This window comes from Somniosus microcephalus, chromosome 21 (assembly GCF_052327205.1).
Source record: "Somniosus microcephalus isolate GS21.2 chromosome 21, FLI_Smic_1.0, whole genome shotgun sequence".
Taxonomy (NCBI): domain Eukaryota; kingdom Metazoa; phylum Chordata; class Chondrichthyes; order Squaliformes; family Somniosidae; genus Somniosus; species Somniosus microcephalus.
The window spans coordinates 10,063,848-10,081,411 of NC_141007.1; the positions used below are offsets into that span (position 1 = coordinate 10,063,848).

Sequence of the window (17,564 nt, forward strand, 5' to 3'; positions counted from 1 at the left end):
TGGTAACACTGGCACTGGTAACCGGACCCTGAGTAGCCAGGCCCCACTATGGTCATTGCCAGGTGTGTGTGCCCGGGCCTGCTGAAGTGTTTAGTGGCATTCTTGGCAGGTGCAGCCAATCAGGCCCTGTTGTCTATTGGTCACCCTGACAGGCCTTCTGTAATGCAGTACCGGAGCTAGAAATTCCATCTCCTTACTGACACTCCGTAGTGCCTTGAAATGGCGATAAAATGGCGGTCGCCACTTTTTTGCCAGCTGGTGGTGGGTCCCACGATGGCTGCCATATTCCCCTCCCCCTTTGCGCTGCCGGTAACTGGCAGTGCCCTGGAAAAAAAAAATGGCAGCCTGGTGACGTCAATCGCCGTACAACGCCGACTTAACGTCACCAACGCGAACACCGACCCCAGCGCTGAATCCTAAGCACGCCAGGTTAACCTGGCATGCAATCAGGCTGACAGTGGCGATGTCTGCAACTCTCAAAGGGGCACACACATCATTCAGGTTAGTTTGAATTTAAGGGTTTGGACTTTAAAACTTTTTTTTATTGAAGTGGTGGCTTGCTGCAATAGATGCGAAAAGTTTTTTTTTTAAAGTGCGTAGGGAATGCCACTGGATGCTTGCAAGGGCTCGGATGGTAAATGAAGGCCTTTGAGAAGACAGAACATGCTGCAAATACTCAGTAGGTCAGGCAACATCCGTGGAGAGAAAAACAGAGTTCACGTCTCAGGTTGACATGCTGCTTGACCTGCTGAGTATTTCCAGCATTTTATGCTGTCATTTCACATTTACAGCATCTGCTTGCAGAGGGAAGAGGAATACACAGAAGAGGAATCAGTTGGAAGGATGCATCCCAGACAGCCCCTTTGTAGCTGAGATATCCAGGTTGGAATCATCCGCCTACGGTCCCGCTGGCTGGGCAGACTGCCTCTTCTTGTTGACCCACTGGCTGGGCAGGCTGCATTTCTTGGGTGTGTGAAATGAGGAAGGCACAAGGGTGGAGTTGTGGTGAGGGGAGGGTGAGAAAGCAAGAGGTGCATGCCAGAAGGAGGATAACGTGCAAGGATACCAGCATCTTGTATCCTTTCAGCCCCGCCGCTGGCCAAGGGCTCAGCCATGCCCCTGCCAAGAATGGCCTGCACCGTCTCCTCCAAGGGGGTGAGGTGAGGCTAGATGTGCCTCGTCATTGGTGCAGATTGTTGGTAGGTGAGTGATTGGGGGTCGTGCATTGAGCAGTGTGCGAGGCTAGTGGTCCAGGTGGTAGGAGATGACTTTTGAAGATGCATTCACTGACCTTGACCAGTGGTCTGAGGTCATGAAGCTTCTTTGGGCACTGGAGCAGGTGGTGGGGGTGACACTGCTGGCAGTGACGGCCTCGGTGATCTGGTCCCACATCGTTCTTTCTGGAGGGCCGCCTGGCCCCTGTGGGTAGAGGACCGCTCTTGCAGTGTTGACCCCCTGCACAAAGCTGGAGTGCTGCGTGCGAGACCCTCGGTGCTGAGCTATTTGTGTTAGTGCTGAGGCAGTTTTCCCATTTGTTGAGGTTAGGAAGGTAATTCAGCTTTAACAGCTGAATATTCACATTTGGAACATCTTTTAAACGTTGAATATGTTTTAAAAGGCAGAAAGGGCTGAAAAACGTATTGAATCACTGCATTTTATTTTGTATTGTTTCAGTATGCATGGCCCCTTTAAATCTCAGACCTCTTCATTGCCCCCAATTCCCTGTGAGCTCCACAGCTTCGCTCACAGTGGCTGGGGGAAGCTGCAATGCTGGACCTGGACAGGAACTTCGCCCGGATTCCTCCAGCAACACCACCAGGATGGCGTTACACGGAAGATGAGTGCTGCGCCACCTAGCTCCATGCCCCCCAGACCAATTTGACTCGTTTAGTGTTGCAGCCATGTCCAGCGGCCGTTAACTGCTGGCGAACACGAATTTCCCCACCCAGTCACTGGGGTGCTTTGAAGAACCATCCATCATAACGGTTGGTCAGGCATTCAACTATTGTAGTGATGCCACTCCAGGCTCCTGGCAGTTTCCTTTGAGAAGCAGAGTGTGTGTGAACACAATGTCTGCTGATGTGGGGGTGTGGGTGCAGAAGCAGGGCACAGAGCAGCCTGATGTGCCTGGCATCTCTCCGCAGGTCCTCCTCTTCCTCCGAACGTGTCCAGGAGGATCCCCATTGGCAAACCCACTGGTGCCAACAAAGGAAGCTGGGGCAAAAAAAAAAATGAACGCGACTGGCAAAGGGGCTCACGGAAAGCCCACGTGCCAGCAGAGAAGAAAAGGAAAATAATTACCAGGGGGCTTCTCACAAGGCCTGAAAACACTTACCGTTAAAATACATTGTCCTTTCCGCCTCCACGTGCCCCGAGACCTCCCTCCTGCCAGGTTTCCTTGGGCATGGTGGGGATCAGGGGAGCAATCACAGCCTGGTAAGCAGGGACTGCCCTACCCCGCCCTCATTGGCATGTACTAATGAACTTCCAACTGCATCAAACAGAGCTCTAAATGTCAACCCCAGGACTGTCTGGAAAAGGGAGCAGAGCTGAAACTCATTGAGAATCCGGCATAACTGATTCCCTGATGGCTACCACCCCATTTGTACCCCCAAATTGGGGGAACAGTGACATTAAAAGTGGCCCCTTTCTCTCCGCCTCCAACCCTCTCAGTTCATCTTGGCACTCTTCTCAGCCTTCCCCCCACCCTCAATTCAAACTGGCATGCTGCCCCCAGTCACTACTGGTACTGTCCCTCCCCACTCCCTCTCAGCTAATGCTGATCTATCCATCCTCTCCCACCATCCATTCCCCTTCCCTCTCTCCCCATTCCCATCCATTCCCCTTCCCTCTCTCCCCATTCCCATCCATCCCCCTTCCCCCTCTCCCACCATCCATTCCCCTTCCCTCTCTCCCCATTTCCGTCCATTCCCCTTCCCTCTCTCCCCATTCCCATCCATTCCCCTTCCCCCTCTCCCCATTCCCATCCATTCCCCTTCCCTCTCTCCCCATTCCCATCCATTCCCCTTCCCCCTCTCCCCATTCCCATCCATTCCCCTTCCCTCTCTCCCCATTCCCATCCATTCCCCTTCCCCCTCTCCCCATTTCCATCCATTCCCCTTCCCCATCTCCCCATTCCCATCCATCCCCCTTCCCCCTCTCCCACCATCCATTCCCCTTCCCTCTCTCCCCATTTCCATCCATTCCCCTTCCCCCTCTCCCCATTCCCATCCATTCCCCTTCCCTCTCTCCCCATTCCCATCCATTCCCCTTCCCCATCTCCCCATTCCCCTCCATTCCCCTTCCCCCTCTCCCACCATCCATTCCCCTTCCCTCTCTCCCCATTTCCATCCATTCCCCTTCCCTCTCTCCCCATTCCCATCCATTCCCCTTCCCTCTCTCCCCATTCCCATCCATTCCCCTTCCCTCTCTCCCCATTCCCATCCATCCCCCTTCCCCCTCTCCCACCATCCATTCCCCTTCCCTCTCTCCCCATTCCCATCCATTCCCTTTCCCTCTCTCCCCATTCCCATCCATTCCCCTTCCCTCTCTCCCCATTCCCATCCATCCCCCTTCCCCCTCTCCCATCATCCATTCCCCTTCCCTCTCTCCCCATTCCCATCCATTCCCCTTCCCTCTCTCCCCATTCCCATCCATTCCACTTCCCCCTCTCCCACCATCCATTCCCATTCCCTCTCTCCCCATTCATTCCCCTTCCCTCTCTCCCCATTCCCATCCATTCCACTTCCCCCTCTCCCACCATCCATTCCCATTCCCTCTCTCCCCATTCCCACCCATTCCCCTTCCTTCTCCCAGTAAGGTTGCCCTGTTCCCGATGGGTGGGGTCGGTTAAAATGGCCTCTTTTGTGTTGGGCCAGTATATATCTACAGTACGACAATGCTACTGATTACCAATCTAGTTACTGGTTAATGAAAGAAACGACTCACATTTATACAACACCTTTCACAACCTCATATGAACATAAGAATTAGGAGCTGGAGTAGGCCATTTGGCCCCTCGAGACTGCTCCGCCATTCAATAAGATCATGGCTGATCTTCTGCCTCAACTCCACCTTCCTGCACTATCCCCATATCCCTTGGTTTCCTTAGTATCCAAAAAGCTATCGATCTGTGTCTTGAATATACTCAACGACTGAGCATCCACAGCCCTCTGAGGTAGAGAATTCCAAAGATTCACAACCTTCGGGGTGAAGAATTCCTCCTCATCTCAGTCTTAAATGGCCGATCACTTATCCTGAGACTATGCCCCCTAGTTCTAGACTCTCCAGCCAGGGGAAACAGCCTCTCAGCATCTACCCTGCCAATCCCCCTCAGAATCTCATATGTTTCAATGAGATGCCCCAAAACACTTTACAGCCAATGGAGTATAATGAAGTGTAGTCACTGTTGTAATGTAGGAAACACAGCAGCCAATTTGCTCACAGCAATATCCCACAAACAGTAATGTGATAATGACCAGATAATCTGATTTAGTGATGTTGATTGAGGAATAAATATTGGCCAGGACACCGGGGAGAACTCCTCTGCTCTTACTTGAAATAGTGCCATAGGATCTTTTACGTCCACCTGAGAGGGCAGACGGGGCCTCGGTTTAACATCTCATCCGAAAGATGGCACCTCCGACAGTGCAGCACTCCCTCAGTACTGCACTTATATGCTCAAGTCCCTGGAGTGGGACTTGAACCTACAACCTTCTGACTCAGAGGCGAGGGTGCTGCCCACTGAGCAGGCAATGAACCTGATTGGTTATAGCCTAAGCCACAGTCTAGAAGTGTTTATCCGACCTCCTTCCAGAGTCAATGAGGATCCTGTGATGTAACCAGTGAGAAAGGAGGGGTTTCTGTTTGATCTCTGGCCACGGTACAAATTGCCTAGATATTGGACTGGAGAGGGTAATCGAGGATGAGGACGCACCGCTGGGAGTGATCTGAGGCAATGAACCTGAGAGAAGTATCTACAGTAAAAAAAACATAACGTAAGGTTTCTATGGCACCGGCAGACTGTTTTAGTCAGCAGGATATTTGGCAGTGGTGTGCATCACAGCCAAACTGGATCCTCCCCTCACCCAACAATCACCCATAGAAGGAGGGACCCTGCTGAGCTGTCTACACCCAGCGAAGCTGAGGACAATCAGCGGACCCCAAATATAACCCCAGCTGGGGTCAGTTAACTCAGCACACATCAAGGGGCAAACCAGGGGGATTTTCTGATCTTTGTGACTTTGTATTACAACAGGCGCTGCTTATACCCATTAGACTATTGGGAAGTATCGGAAATACTTCAATGGAGCCATCTGACAGTTGGAGGGGCAGTTTTACAAATGTGCCATCCAATAATGGGAACACGGGCATGGGAAACCTGCGATTTCCCAATAGAGGAGGCTCATTCCGTGCAGAGATACATTCGTGAAACCTCCCCTCGTGTACCTTGCCTCACTGCCACACCTCTCCCAGTTACTTGCAAAGATAATACCGAAGGGTGGAAGTGTGAATGTTTCGGTTACCTTACATACCTTTAACACATTGTCCTATCGTCCTCGCTCCTTGCAAAATCTCTCAGTTTACAGGTGGCTTGTTTGAGCCCTATTTCAATGAGCTGCTCTCTCTCTGTCTCTCTCTCTCTGAAAACCAGCAAAACTGCCCCTCCCACTGGCACTTACAGACTTGTGTCATCCAGTTTATCGGGCTCCTCTAGAGCCTGCTGCCTCCTCTGAATGCCCTCCATGATTTTCTTCCTGGGTCCCAATGGAACATTTATGCTTTTCAGATCCTCGTCTGAGCAAAGCATCAGGGCTTCGAGGTCAATCTTCTCCTTCTTGAAGATCGGCACAAACTCAAACATGCTCAGGGAGGCCAAGAATGTTTCCAGGGGGCTGGACTCGGGCTCGAGGTCGTCGTCTAGGCCCAGCTCCACCTCCTCCCATGGCAACGCGTCTCCGTTCCTCTCCTGTAAGCTGTGTGCGCTGCCGATGCTGTCGTCCACGCTGGTCGAGCGCTGGAGCCGGCTGCGCAGCCTGACGCCCGTGCTCTTCATGTCGCCGTTGCTCATCGTCTCTCCGCCGTCGTGTCCGATCCCAAAGAGGCCCCCGCTCACATAGTTCCTGCGGAAGACCATGGTCCCAAGGCCGGGCCGGTTGAAGAGCGATTCGTGGCCCGAGTCGGTGCTGACCTCGGAATAGGCCATGTCCACGTGTAAGCCGGGGTCACTGATGGCGTGCGACACCGCGTCCTCCTCAGTAGCGAACATGTCCTGGATGTTGCATCTCATCCTGTCCTTGGGGCTGGTGTAAGTCCCCTGTTTGACAAACATCACGTCGTTGCTGAGCTGGAGGCCGGACAGCGAGCGGACACTCTTTCGTCCATCCTCGTATATCTTGAAGGTTCCCTCCACTTGCTTCTTCCTTTCCAGCTTCTTCTGGATCTTGGTCTTGCCCTTGGCGGTTGCATTGAGAGTGGCCTGCGAGTAGGGCACCGACGCCATGATGGACATGCGCTGCAGCTGGCGGCTCAGGGTGCTGCTGGAGTAGCTGGAGAAGCTCATGGTGTCCGAGGAGTCCATCATCTCCTTTTTGTACCTCTTCTCCATCCTCTCGTGGTGCTGCTTCTGCAGCTTTGCGCACTGTTTGATACGTTTCTCGGCGTCTCTGAAGGCCCTCTGCTTCAGCTTGCTGACCAGTTTGGGGTTCAGCGTGGTCTGCTTGGCAGCAATGGAGTCCAGATAGCGGATGCATTCCATGTGACTCTTCATGGCCGCCATGTCCAGTGGAGTATGGTAGTCATTGTCCAGGCACCAGATGTTTGCCCCAAACGACACCAAAAAGGAAAGGAGGTTGAGGTGGCCGTTGGCAGCAGCCAGGTGAAGGGGTGCGTTTCCCCAAATGTCGCATTTGTCGGGATCACCACTGAAAAATCAGAAGAAAAATAAATCAATAATTGGCATCGTATCGTACCTCAGAGCACACCGTACTGGGGATTCACTCACTGTACTGGGGATTCACGGCCCCAACTGGGGATTCACTCACCGTACTGCGGATTCACTCACCGTACTGGGGATTCACTCACTGTACTGGGGATTCACTCACCGTACTGGGGATTCACGGCCCCAACTGGGGATTTACTCACCATACTGGGATTCACGGCCCCAACTGGGGATTCACTCACTGTACTGGGGATTCACGGCCCCAACTGGGGATTCACTCACTGTACTGGGGATTCACGGCCCCAACTGGGGATTCACTCACTGTACTGGGATTCACGGCCCCAACTGGGGATTCACTCACTGTACTGGGGATTCACGGCCCCAACTGGGGATTCACTCACTGTACTGGGGATTCACGGCCCCAACTGGGGATTCACTCACTGTACTGGGATTCACGCGCCCGTGCTGGGATCCCCGCGCTCGTGCTGGGATCCCCGCGCCCGTGCTGGGATCCCCGCGCCCGTGCTGGGATCCCCGCGCCCATGCTGGGATCCCCGCGACGTGCTGGGATTGACTCACCAAACCGTTATGAGCCTTTGAACGAGTCTGTTCCGACATTCAATTCGATCGCTGCTGATCTGCACCTCAACTACATTTATCCACCTTTGATCCATATCCCCGATAGCCTTACCTAATAAAAATCCATTGATCTCAGTTTTGAAATTTTCAATTGACCCCGGCATCCACAGCCTTTTGGGGGAGAGAGTTCCAGATTTCCACGACCCCTTGTCTGAAGAAGTACTTCCTGACATCATCCCTGAACGGCCTAGCTCTAATTTTAAGGTTATGTCCTCTTGTTCTGGACTCCCCGCACCAGAGGAAATAGTTTCTCTCTATCCACCCTGCCAAACCCTTGAATCTTCTTAAACACCTGGATCAGATCACTCCTTAATCTTCTACACTCAAGGGAATACAAGCCTAGTCTTTGCAACCTGTCCTCATATTTTAACCCTTTTAGCCCTGGTAACATTCTGGTGAATTTGTGCTGCACCCCCCCAAAGGCCAATCTATCCTTCCTGAGGTGGGCTGCCCAGAATTGAACACAGTGTCCAGATGGGGTCTGACCAGAGCTCTGTACAGCTGTAGCATAACATCCACCCCATTGTATTCTAGTCCCCTTGAATTAAGTCCAATATTCCATTAACCTTTTTGATTGCCTTGTGTACCGATCCACTAGCATTGAGTGATTTGTGTACATGAAGCACTGCTCCCTGAGAGGGGCTGGGTTATAACAGCCGGGGCGTGCATAGGGGGCAGAGGGGCGTGCATAGTGGGCGGGCCGATCGGGCGGGGGCGGGTCTATCGGGTGGGTCTATCGGGCGGGGGGCGTGTCTATCGGGCGGGGGGGCGTGTATATCGGGCGGGGGGGCGTGTATATCGGGCGGGGGGGCGTGTATATCGGGCGGGGGGCCGTGTATATCGGGCGGGGGGGCGTGTATATCGGGCGGGGGGCGTGTATATCGGGCGGGGGGGCGTGTATATCGGGCGGGGGGCGTGTATATCGGGCGGGGGGCGTGTATATCGGGCGGGGGGCGTGTATATCGGGCGGGGGGCGTGTATATCGGGCGGGGGGCGTGTATATCGGGCGGGGGGGTGCATATCGGGCGGGGGGGCGTGTATATCGGGCGGGGGGGCGTGCATATCGGGCGGGGGGGCGTGCATATCGGGCGGGGGCGTGTACATCGGGCCGGGGGCGTGTATATCGGCCGGGGGCATGTACATCGGGCAGGGGGGCGTGTATATCGGGCGTGGGCGTGTATATCGGGCGGGGGCGTGTCCTTCGGGCGGGGGCGTGTCCATCGGGCGGGGGGGCGTGTATATCGGGCGGGGAGCGTGTATATCGGGTGGGGCGTGTACATCGGGCGGGGCGTGTACATCGGGCAGGGGGGTGTATATCGGGCGGGGGGCATTAATATCGGGCGGGGGGCGTGTATATCGGTCGGGGGCGTGTACATCGGGCGGGGGGGCGTGTACATCGGGCGGGGGCGTGTACATCGGGCGGGGGGCGTGTATATCGGGCGGGGGGCATGTATATCGGGCGGGGGGCATGTATATCGGGCGGGGGGGCATGTATATCGGGCGGGGGGGCATGTATATCAGGCGGGGGCGTGTACATCGGGCGGGGGGCGTGTACATCGGGCGGGGGGCATGTACATCGGGCGGGGGGCATGTATATCGGGCGGGGGGGCGTGTACATCGGGCGGGGGCGTGTATATCGGGCGGGGGGCGTGTATATCGGGCGGGGGCGTGTATATCGGGCAGGGGGCGTGTATATCGGGCGGGGGCGTGTACATCGGGCGGGGGGCGTGTATATCGGGCGGGGGGGCGTGTATATCGGGCGGGGGCTTGTACATCGGGCGGGGGGCGTGTATATCGGGCGGGGGGGCGTGTACATCGGGCGGGGGCGTGTATATCGGGCGGGGGCTGTGTATATCGGGCAGGGGGCGTGTATATCGGGCAGGGGGCGTGTATATCGGGCGGGGGCGTGTACATCGGGCGGGGGGCGTGTATATCGGGCGGGGGGGCATGTATATCGGGCGGGGGGCGTGTATATCGGGCGGGGGGCGTGTGCATCGGGCGGGGGGCGTGTATATCGGGCGGGGGGCGTGTACATCGGGCGGGGAGCATGTATATCGGGCGGGGGGGTGTATATCGGGCGGGGGGTGTGTATATCGGGCGGGGGGCGTGTATATCGGGCGAGGTGTATATCGGGCGGGGTGTATATCGGGCGGGGGGGTTGTATATCGGGCAGGGGGCGTGTATATCGGCCACTACTTCCCGTATTACATCCCCAGAGTTGTTTCTATAGCCTGGCAACTTTTTGTCTGTGGTCCCTCATTCTAGAGCTCTCTACTGCAACAGTCCGCTTCCATCTCCCCTGTCCAATCCTTTTGTAATTGTCAACCCTTCTCTTAGAATCTGCATTGCATTAACAATGTGTTTGTATGCTCTTATAACAGGCAGTATCCTAGTGAGTCTGTGCTGTACCCTCGTTAAAGCCTCAATATCCTTCCTACAGTGCGGAGCCCAACACTGCACACAGTACTCTAACCGTGGTCATATTAAGGTTTTATTTAGGCTCATCATCACCTCTTGGTTTTTATATTCTATATCTTGTGATATAACCTAGAATTCCATTCGTTTTTTTTAACATCCTCTCAACCTCAATATCCTGTGAACCTGTTCCCCCAGATGCCTCTGCTTTTCCCCAGCACCGAGCCTACGTCCATTCCATAATGCTGTTATTTTATTTACCAAAATGCATCACCTCACACTTACTGACATTGAATTCCATCTGCTCCTTTTTAGCCCATTCCCCCCATCTTATCAATGTCCTTTTGCAGCTTCTTCTAAACATTTAACTGCGTCGCCTATTTTGGGATCATCTGCAAATTTCAACAACTCTCCCTCTAGCCTTGTATCTCAATCATTGTTAGCATAAAGATCCCATGGCACTATTCGAAGAAGAGCAGGGGAGTTCTCCCTGGTGTCCTGGGCCATTATTTACCCCTCAACTAACATCATTAAAACAGATTATCTGGTCATTTATCTCATTGCTGTTTGGGAGATCTTGCTGTGCGCAAATTGGCTGCCGTGTTTCCTACATTAGAACAGTGACTACACTTCATTGGCTGTAAAGCATTCTGGGACATCCCGAGGTCGTGAAAGGTGCTATATAAATGCAAGTTATCTTTCTTTCTTTCTTTGCACTCTGATCTCATCTTTTCTGTTAACTCTTTTCAGTCTGGGTGGTGTCCTGCACTGTGGGCATTGGGCCTTTAACGTCTGAAGTTGCAAGCCCTCCCATACTCCTCGAGCACCTTGGGAATCTTTCGCAAATGAATAATTCATGTAGTGCAGTAACTCTTCATTTATCAATTAATTATTTAGCCTACACATTGGGAGGAGGTCAAGCAGCAAATGAAAAAGCCCAACGTCCCTTTGGTACAAAGCAGGGCAGTGTCTATCGGAGATCGGAGTAATTGTTCGGCGGTAGGTAATGAGTGCCGACTCTGGTTGTCCTTATCTCGTGTTTACCGCCAAGAACTAGAGCTCTGGGTTGTAATAATGTTCTTGTATCACCAAGGAACATGTATTATAAGGAGTCAGGTAACAGTTCATTGTAACTCGAAGTTCTACAGCATATTTGACAAAAAATGTGATATTTCTCATGGTCTGGTAAATCCTGCTGGGTTTTGAAATACGGAGTTTTTAAATGATCCAAATTACCCAATAAAAAGGCCTCAGGAACCACCGAAAGCAGGAAATGCTTGGGAGCTCACTTCTTACTCTTGGTTGAGGTGCCCATGATTAGTAGGCCCAGTGATTACCTGATGCAGGTATTACCCTTGGGAATGACAGCAATGTAATGATCATCGCTTGAAATCTAATATACGCGATCGGAGTAGGGTTTCAAAGAGCCAGGGACTCGGCAAGGAATCCGATCCAACCCAGAGCTGGAAATGCAACTGAATCCATTCCCTGATAAGAATGACTCAGGAAGGCTGCAGACACAGGTTCTGTTCCCATCCAACCTTCCAACCGCTCAGCAGGGTGAGCCGGATGTGAATCCTCAGTCACTTTCTGGCACTGGCATGATGGGCCAAATGGACACCTTTCGTGCTGTATTATTCTAAGAGTCTATAATTATATTAATGTCACAAATATACTGGTGCCCAAGTTGTCTTTGCAAGACAGAACCTCAACTTTTGATGTTTGGGTAACCAGTTGGAGTGTTGGGATTGAGTGAAGGCACTTTGACATCGTGCCAGTTAGTGGTGCCGGGTTCTCCAGATGTGGGTTTCATGGGTCGCCTGCAAACCGAATGTGGAGGTGTCTGATCTGGCAAAGACCGGTGGGCAGAAAACAATTGGAAATGGGGCTTCCCTGGAATCAGTAAGGGGTATGTTCAGCTTGTGACTGGCCGTGTGAGATCAACACTTGGGGAACCTGGCAATACTGGCATGGGTTTCAGTGCAGTGTAACAGCATGCTGAGAGGACCAAATACTCAACAAGACACAAAGCAAAATGCTGCGGATGCTGGAAATCTGAAATAAAAACAGAAAATGCTGGAAATACTCAGCAGGTCAGGCAGCATCTGTGGAGAGAGAAACAGAGTTAACGTTTCAGGTCGATGACCCTCAACAAGACACAACAGGTTAGGTTTTCAACATGCCACCCGGGCAGTGAGCTGGCATTGCGGATTTCAATGGAAATGGAAATTGGACAGTTTCTATAAAGAAAGAAAGACTTGCATTTATATAGCACCTTTCATGACCTCGGGACGTCCCAAATGCTTTACAGCCAACCTTTGAAGTGTAGTCACTGTTGGAATGTAGGCTGATTCACAACAGCAGTTTTATGCCTCGACAGCAAGTTAGAAGTCTACCCCAATGGTCCCCGTGTTACTGGGGGTAGGGCATGTGGTGGCTGTGCTAGGGGTGCAAGGCTGATTAGTGGAGGTGTGAAGATGGGTTCACTTTGGGTGCCTGCCACATGGTGGAGGAACTCCTCGGACCTATCCAGTGTGGCCCAAGGCTGGTATTGGGTGTGTAATGAATTGGGCATCTAACCCATGACCAATAGGCAATTCCACCATGCCAGCTTCCCATTCTGTTACACTCATTAACCTCACCACAGCTTGAACCAGGATTACTTTGTTAAATTATATTCCTTTTAAGACAGAAAAGAAAGACTTGCATTTATAGAACGCCTTTCACGACTTCAGGACATCCCAAAGTGCTTTACAGCTAATAAAGTACTTTTTGAAGTGTCCACTTGAGAGGGCAGATGGGACCTTGGTTTAATGCCTTTTCTGAAAACGGCACCTCCGGCCATGCTGCACTTCCTCAGTACTGCGCTGGAGTGTCAGCCTGGATTTTGTGCTCAAGTCTCGGGTGTGGGATTTGAACCCCTCTTCAACATCGCCGCTCCACCTCAGCCCCACTGCCACCGCATCCCTTATTCGCGCTTATGTCACAACCGGACTCAATTTCTTCTGTATCCTCCTCGTTCCCATTCCTCTCTTTTCCCATTCCCTTCTGCCCCAGTCCACGTTAGTTTCTATCCTGTGACTGGAGAGAATTGTGCGGTAAATTGTCGGATCCCACACTCTGAGTGGGGACCTGTACTCGAAGGGAGGATGGGTTGGAGAATCGGCCTCAGTCATGTCTCTCACCTTCGGAGCGGGGAATTTATACTGAGTGTGAATGTTGGTTAGTGATTAGTGAAAGAGCACAATTGAGAAGTCATGTCACTGGGTACTGGTCAGGAAAAAAACACTGGCTGATTACTCCACTCTCCAGCTGAGGGGTACTGAGGGCAACTGCAGCCCCGAGAGATTGGCTAACCACACAGAGCCTGTGAGTTGAACCAACCACCTCTTGGTCTGTGTGGCTTAATTGTCCTGCAAGTAATCATTTATTACTACTCATTCTAATAGAATACTACCACTTTATACTACAATACTAGTACTACAACAAAACAAACACCAACAACATTTATAAATACATCTTTAATGAAAAAAATGTATCAATTAGACAAAGTGCCAGAGTGATCCAAAGAGGAGATATTAGGAGAGTCACTGAAAGTTTGGTCAAAGATGTGTGTTTTAAGGAGGGTTGTGGAACTGTACCCCAGTGAGAGTCAGTGTCTGTGGAACTGTACCCCAGTGAGAGTTAGTGTCTGTGGAACTGTACCCCAGTGAGAGTTAGTGTCTGTGGAACTGTACCCCAGTGAGAGTCAGTGCCTGTGGAACTGTACCCCAGTGAGAGTCAGTGTCGGTGGAACTGTACCCCAGTGAGAGTCAGTGTGTGTGGAACTGTACCCCAGTGAGAGTCAGTGTCTGTGGAACTGTACCCCAGTGAGAGTCAGTGTCTGTGGAACTGTACCCCAGTGAGAGTCAGTGTCTGTGGAACTGTACCCCAGTGAGAGTCAGTGTCTGTGGAACTGTACCCCAGTGAGAGTTAGTGTCTGTGGAACTGTACCCCAGTGAGAGTCAGTGCCTGTGGAACTGTACCCCAGTGAGAGTCAGTGTCTGTGGAACTGTACCCCAGTGAGACTCAGTGTCTGTGGAACTGTACCCCAGTGAGAGTTAGTGTCTGTGGAACTGTACCCCAGTGAGAGTTAGTGTCCGTGGAACTGTACCCCAGTGAGACTCAGTGTCTGTGGAACTGTACCCCAGTGAGAGTTAGTGTCTGTGGAACTGTACCCCAGTGAGAGTTAGTGTCTGTGGAACTGTACCCCAGTGAGAGTTAGTGTCTGTGGAACTGTACCCCAGTGAGAGTCAGTGTCTGTGGAACTGTACCCCAGTGAGAGTCTGTGTCTGTGGAACTATACCCCAGTGAGAGTCAGTGTCTGTGGAACTGTACCCCAGTGAGAGTTAGTGTCTGTGGAACTGTACCCCAGTGAGAGTTAGTGTCTGTGGAACTGTACCCCAGTGAGAGTTAGTGTCCGTGGAACTGTACCCCAGTGAGAGTTAGTGTCTGTGGAACTGTACCCCAGTGAGAGTTAGTGTCTGTGGAACTGTACCCCAGTGAGAGTCAGTGCCTGTGGAACTGTACCCCAGTGAGAGTCAGTGTCTGTGGAACTGTACCCAGTGAGAGTTAGTGTCTGTGGAACTGTACCCAGTGAGAGTCAGTGCCTGTGGAACTGTACCCCAGTGAGAGTCAATGCCTGTGGAACTGTACCTCAGTGAGAGTCAGTGTCTGTGGAACTGTACCCAGTGAGAGTCAATGCCTGTGGAACTGTACCCCAGTGAGAGTCAGTGTCTGTGGAACTGTACTCCAGTGAGAGTCAGTGTCTGTGGAACTGTACCCCAGTGAGAGGCAGTGTCTGTGGAACTGTACCCCAGTGAGAGTTAGTGTGTGTGGAACTGTACCCCAGTGAGAGTTAGTGTCTGTGGAACTGTACCCCAGTGAGAGTTAGTGTCTGTGGAACTGTACCCCAGTGAGAGTCAGTGTCTGTGGAACTGTACCCCAGTGAGAGTCTGTGTCTGTGGAACTGTACCCCAGTGAGAGTCAGTGTCTGTGGAACTGTACCCCAGTGAGAGTTAGTGTCTGTGGAACTGTACCCCAGTGAGAGTTAGTGTCTGTGGAACTGTACCCCAGTGAGAGTTAGTGTCCGTGGAACTGTACCCCAGTGAGAGTTAGTGTCTGTGGAACTGTACCCCAGAGAGAGTTAGTGTCTGTGGAACTGTACCCCAGTGAGAGTCAGTGTCTGTGGAACTGTACCCCAGTGAGAGTCAGTGTCCGTGGAACTGTACCCCAGTGAGAGTTAGTGTCTGTGGAACTGTACCCAGTGATAGTCAGTGTCTGTGGAACTGTACCCCAGTGAGAGTTAGTGTCTGTGGAACTGTACCCAGTGAGAGTCAGTGCCTGTGGAACTGTACCCCAGTGAGAGTCAGTGCCCCCGGAACTGTACCCCAGTGAGAGTCAGTGTCTGTGGAACTGCACCCCAGTGAGAGTCAGTGCCCCTGGAACTGTACCGCAGTGAGAGTCAGTGTCTGTGGAACTGTACCCCAGTGAGAGTCAGTGTCTGTGGAACTGTACCCCAGTGAGAGTCAGTGCCCCTGGAACTGTACCCCAGTGAGAGTCAGTGTCTGTGGAACTGTACCCCAGTGAGAGTCAGTGTCTGTGGCACTGTACCCCAGTGAGAGTCAGTGTCTGTGGAACTGTACCCCAGTGAGAGTCTGTGTCTGTGGAACTGTACCCCAGTGAGAGTCAGTGTCTGTGGAACTGTAACCCAGTGAGGGTCAGTGTCTGTGGAACTGTACCCCAGTGAGAGTCAGTGTCTGTGGAACTGTACCCCAGTGAGAGTCAGTGTCTGTGGAACTGTACCCCAGTGAGAGTCAGTGTCTGTTGAACTGTACCCCAGTGAGAGTCTGTGCCCCTGGAACTGTACCCCAGTGAGAGTCAGTGTCTGTGGAACTGTACCCAGTGAGAGTCAATGCCTGTGGAACTGTACCCCAGTGAGAGTCAGTGTCTGTGGAACTGTACTCCAGTGAGAGTCAGTGTCTGTGGAACTGTACCCCAGTGAGAGGCAGTGTCTGTGGAACTGTACCCCAGTGAGAGTTAGTGTCTGTGGAACTGTACCCCAGTGAGAGTCAGTGCCTGTGGAACTGTACCCCAGTGAGAGTCAGTGCCTCTGGAACTGTACCCCAGTGAGAGTTAGTGTCTGTGGAACTGTACCCCAGTGAGAGTTAGTGTGTGTGGAACTGTACCCCAGTGAGAGTTAGTGTCTGTGGAACTGTACCCCAGTGAGAGTTAGTGTCTGTGGAACTGTACCCAGTGAGAGTCAGTGCCTGTGGAACTGTACCCAGTGAGAGTTAGTGTGTCTGGAACTGTACCCCAGTGAGAGTTAGTGTGTGTGGAACTGTACCCCAGTGAGAGTTAGTGTCTGTGGAACTGTACCCCAGTGAGAGTTAGTGTCTGTGGAACTGTACCCCAGTGAGAGTCAGTGTCTGTGGAACTGTACCCCAGTGAGAGTCTGTGTCTGTGGAACTGTACCCCAGTGAGAGTCAGTGTCTGTGGAACTGTACCCCAGTGAGAGTTAGTGTCTGTGGAACTGTACCCCAGTGAGAGTTAGTGTCTGTGGAACTGTACCCCAGTGAGAGTTAGTGTCCGTGGAACTGTACCCCAGTGAGAGTTAGTGTCTGTGGAACTGTACCCCAGTGAGAGTTAGTGTCTGTGGAACTGTACCCCAGTGAGAGTCAGTGTCTGTGGAACTGTACCCCAGTGAGAGTCAGTGTCTGTGGAACTGTACCCCAGTGAGAGTTAGTGTCTGTGGAACTGTACCCCAGTGAGACTCAGTGTCTGTGGAACTGTACCCCAGTGAGAGTCAGTGTCTGTGGAACTGTACCCAGTGAGAGTTAGTGTCTGTGGAACTGTACCCAGTGAGAGTCAGTGCCTGTGGAACTGTACCCCAGTGAGAGTCAGTGTCTGTGGAACTGTACCCAGTGAGAGTCAATGCCTGTGGAACTGTACCCCAGTGAGAGTCAGTGTCTGTGGAACTGTACTCCAGTGAGAGTCAGTGTCTGTGGAACTGTACCCCAGTGAGAGGCAGTGTCTGTGGAACTGTACCCCAGTGAGAGTTAGTGTCTGTGGAACTGTACCCCAGTGAGAGTCAGTGCCTGTGGAACTGTACCCCAGTGAGAGTCAGTGCCTCTGGAACTGTACCCCAGTGAGAGTTAGTGTCTGTGGAACTGTACCCCAGTGAGAGTTAGTGTGTGTGGAACTGTACCCCAGTGAGAGTTAGTGTCTGTGGAACTGTACCCCAGTGAGAGTTAGTGTCTATGGAACTGTACCCAGTGAGAGTCAGTGCCTGTGGAACTGTACCCAGTGATAGTCAGTGTCTGTGGAACTGTACCCCAGTGAGAGTTAGTGTCTGTGGAACTGTACCCAGTGAGAGTCAGTGCCTGTGGAACTGTACCCCAGTGAGAGTCAGTGCCCCCGGAACTGTACCACAGTGAGAGTCAGTGTCTGTGGAACTGTACCCCAGTGAGAGTCAGTGCCCCTGGAACTGTACAGCAGTGAGAGTCAGTGTCTGTGGAACTGTACCCCAGTG

The 17,564-nt window shown here is 52.4% G+C and overlaps 1 protein-coding gene across 2 annotated transcripts in view; it reads right to left on the reverse strand.

Moving 5' to 3' along the window:
• LOC147102583 (pre-mRNA splicing regulator USH1G-like) overlaps nucleotides 1-17,564 on the reverse strand; it is a 65,709-nt gene that overhangs the window by 11,143 nt on the left and 37,002 nt on the right. Inside the window, exon 2 of one of the 2 annotated variants that reach the window (XM_085963234.1) lies at nucleotides 5,682-6,923. In XM_085963234.1, the coding sequence (XP_085819360.1) occupies nucleotides 5,682-6,923 (1,242 nt within the window). Of the gene's footprint in view, nucleotides 1-5,534; nucleotides 6,924-17,564 lie in introns of both variants that reach the window. The other variant, XM_085963233.1, reaches the window with a different exon arrangement.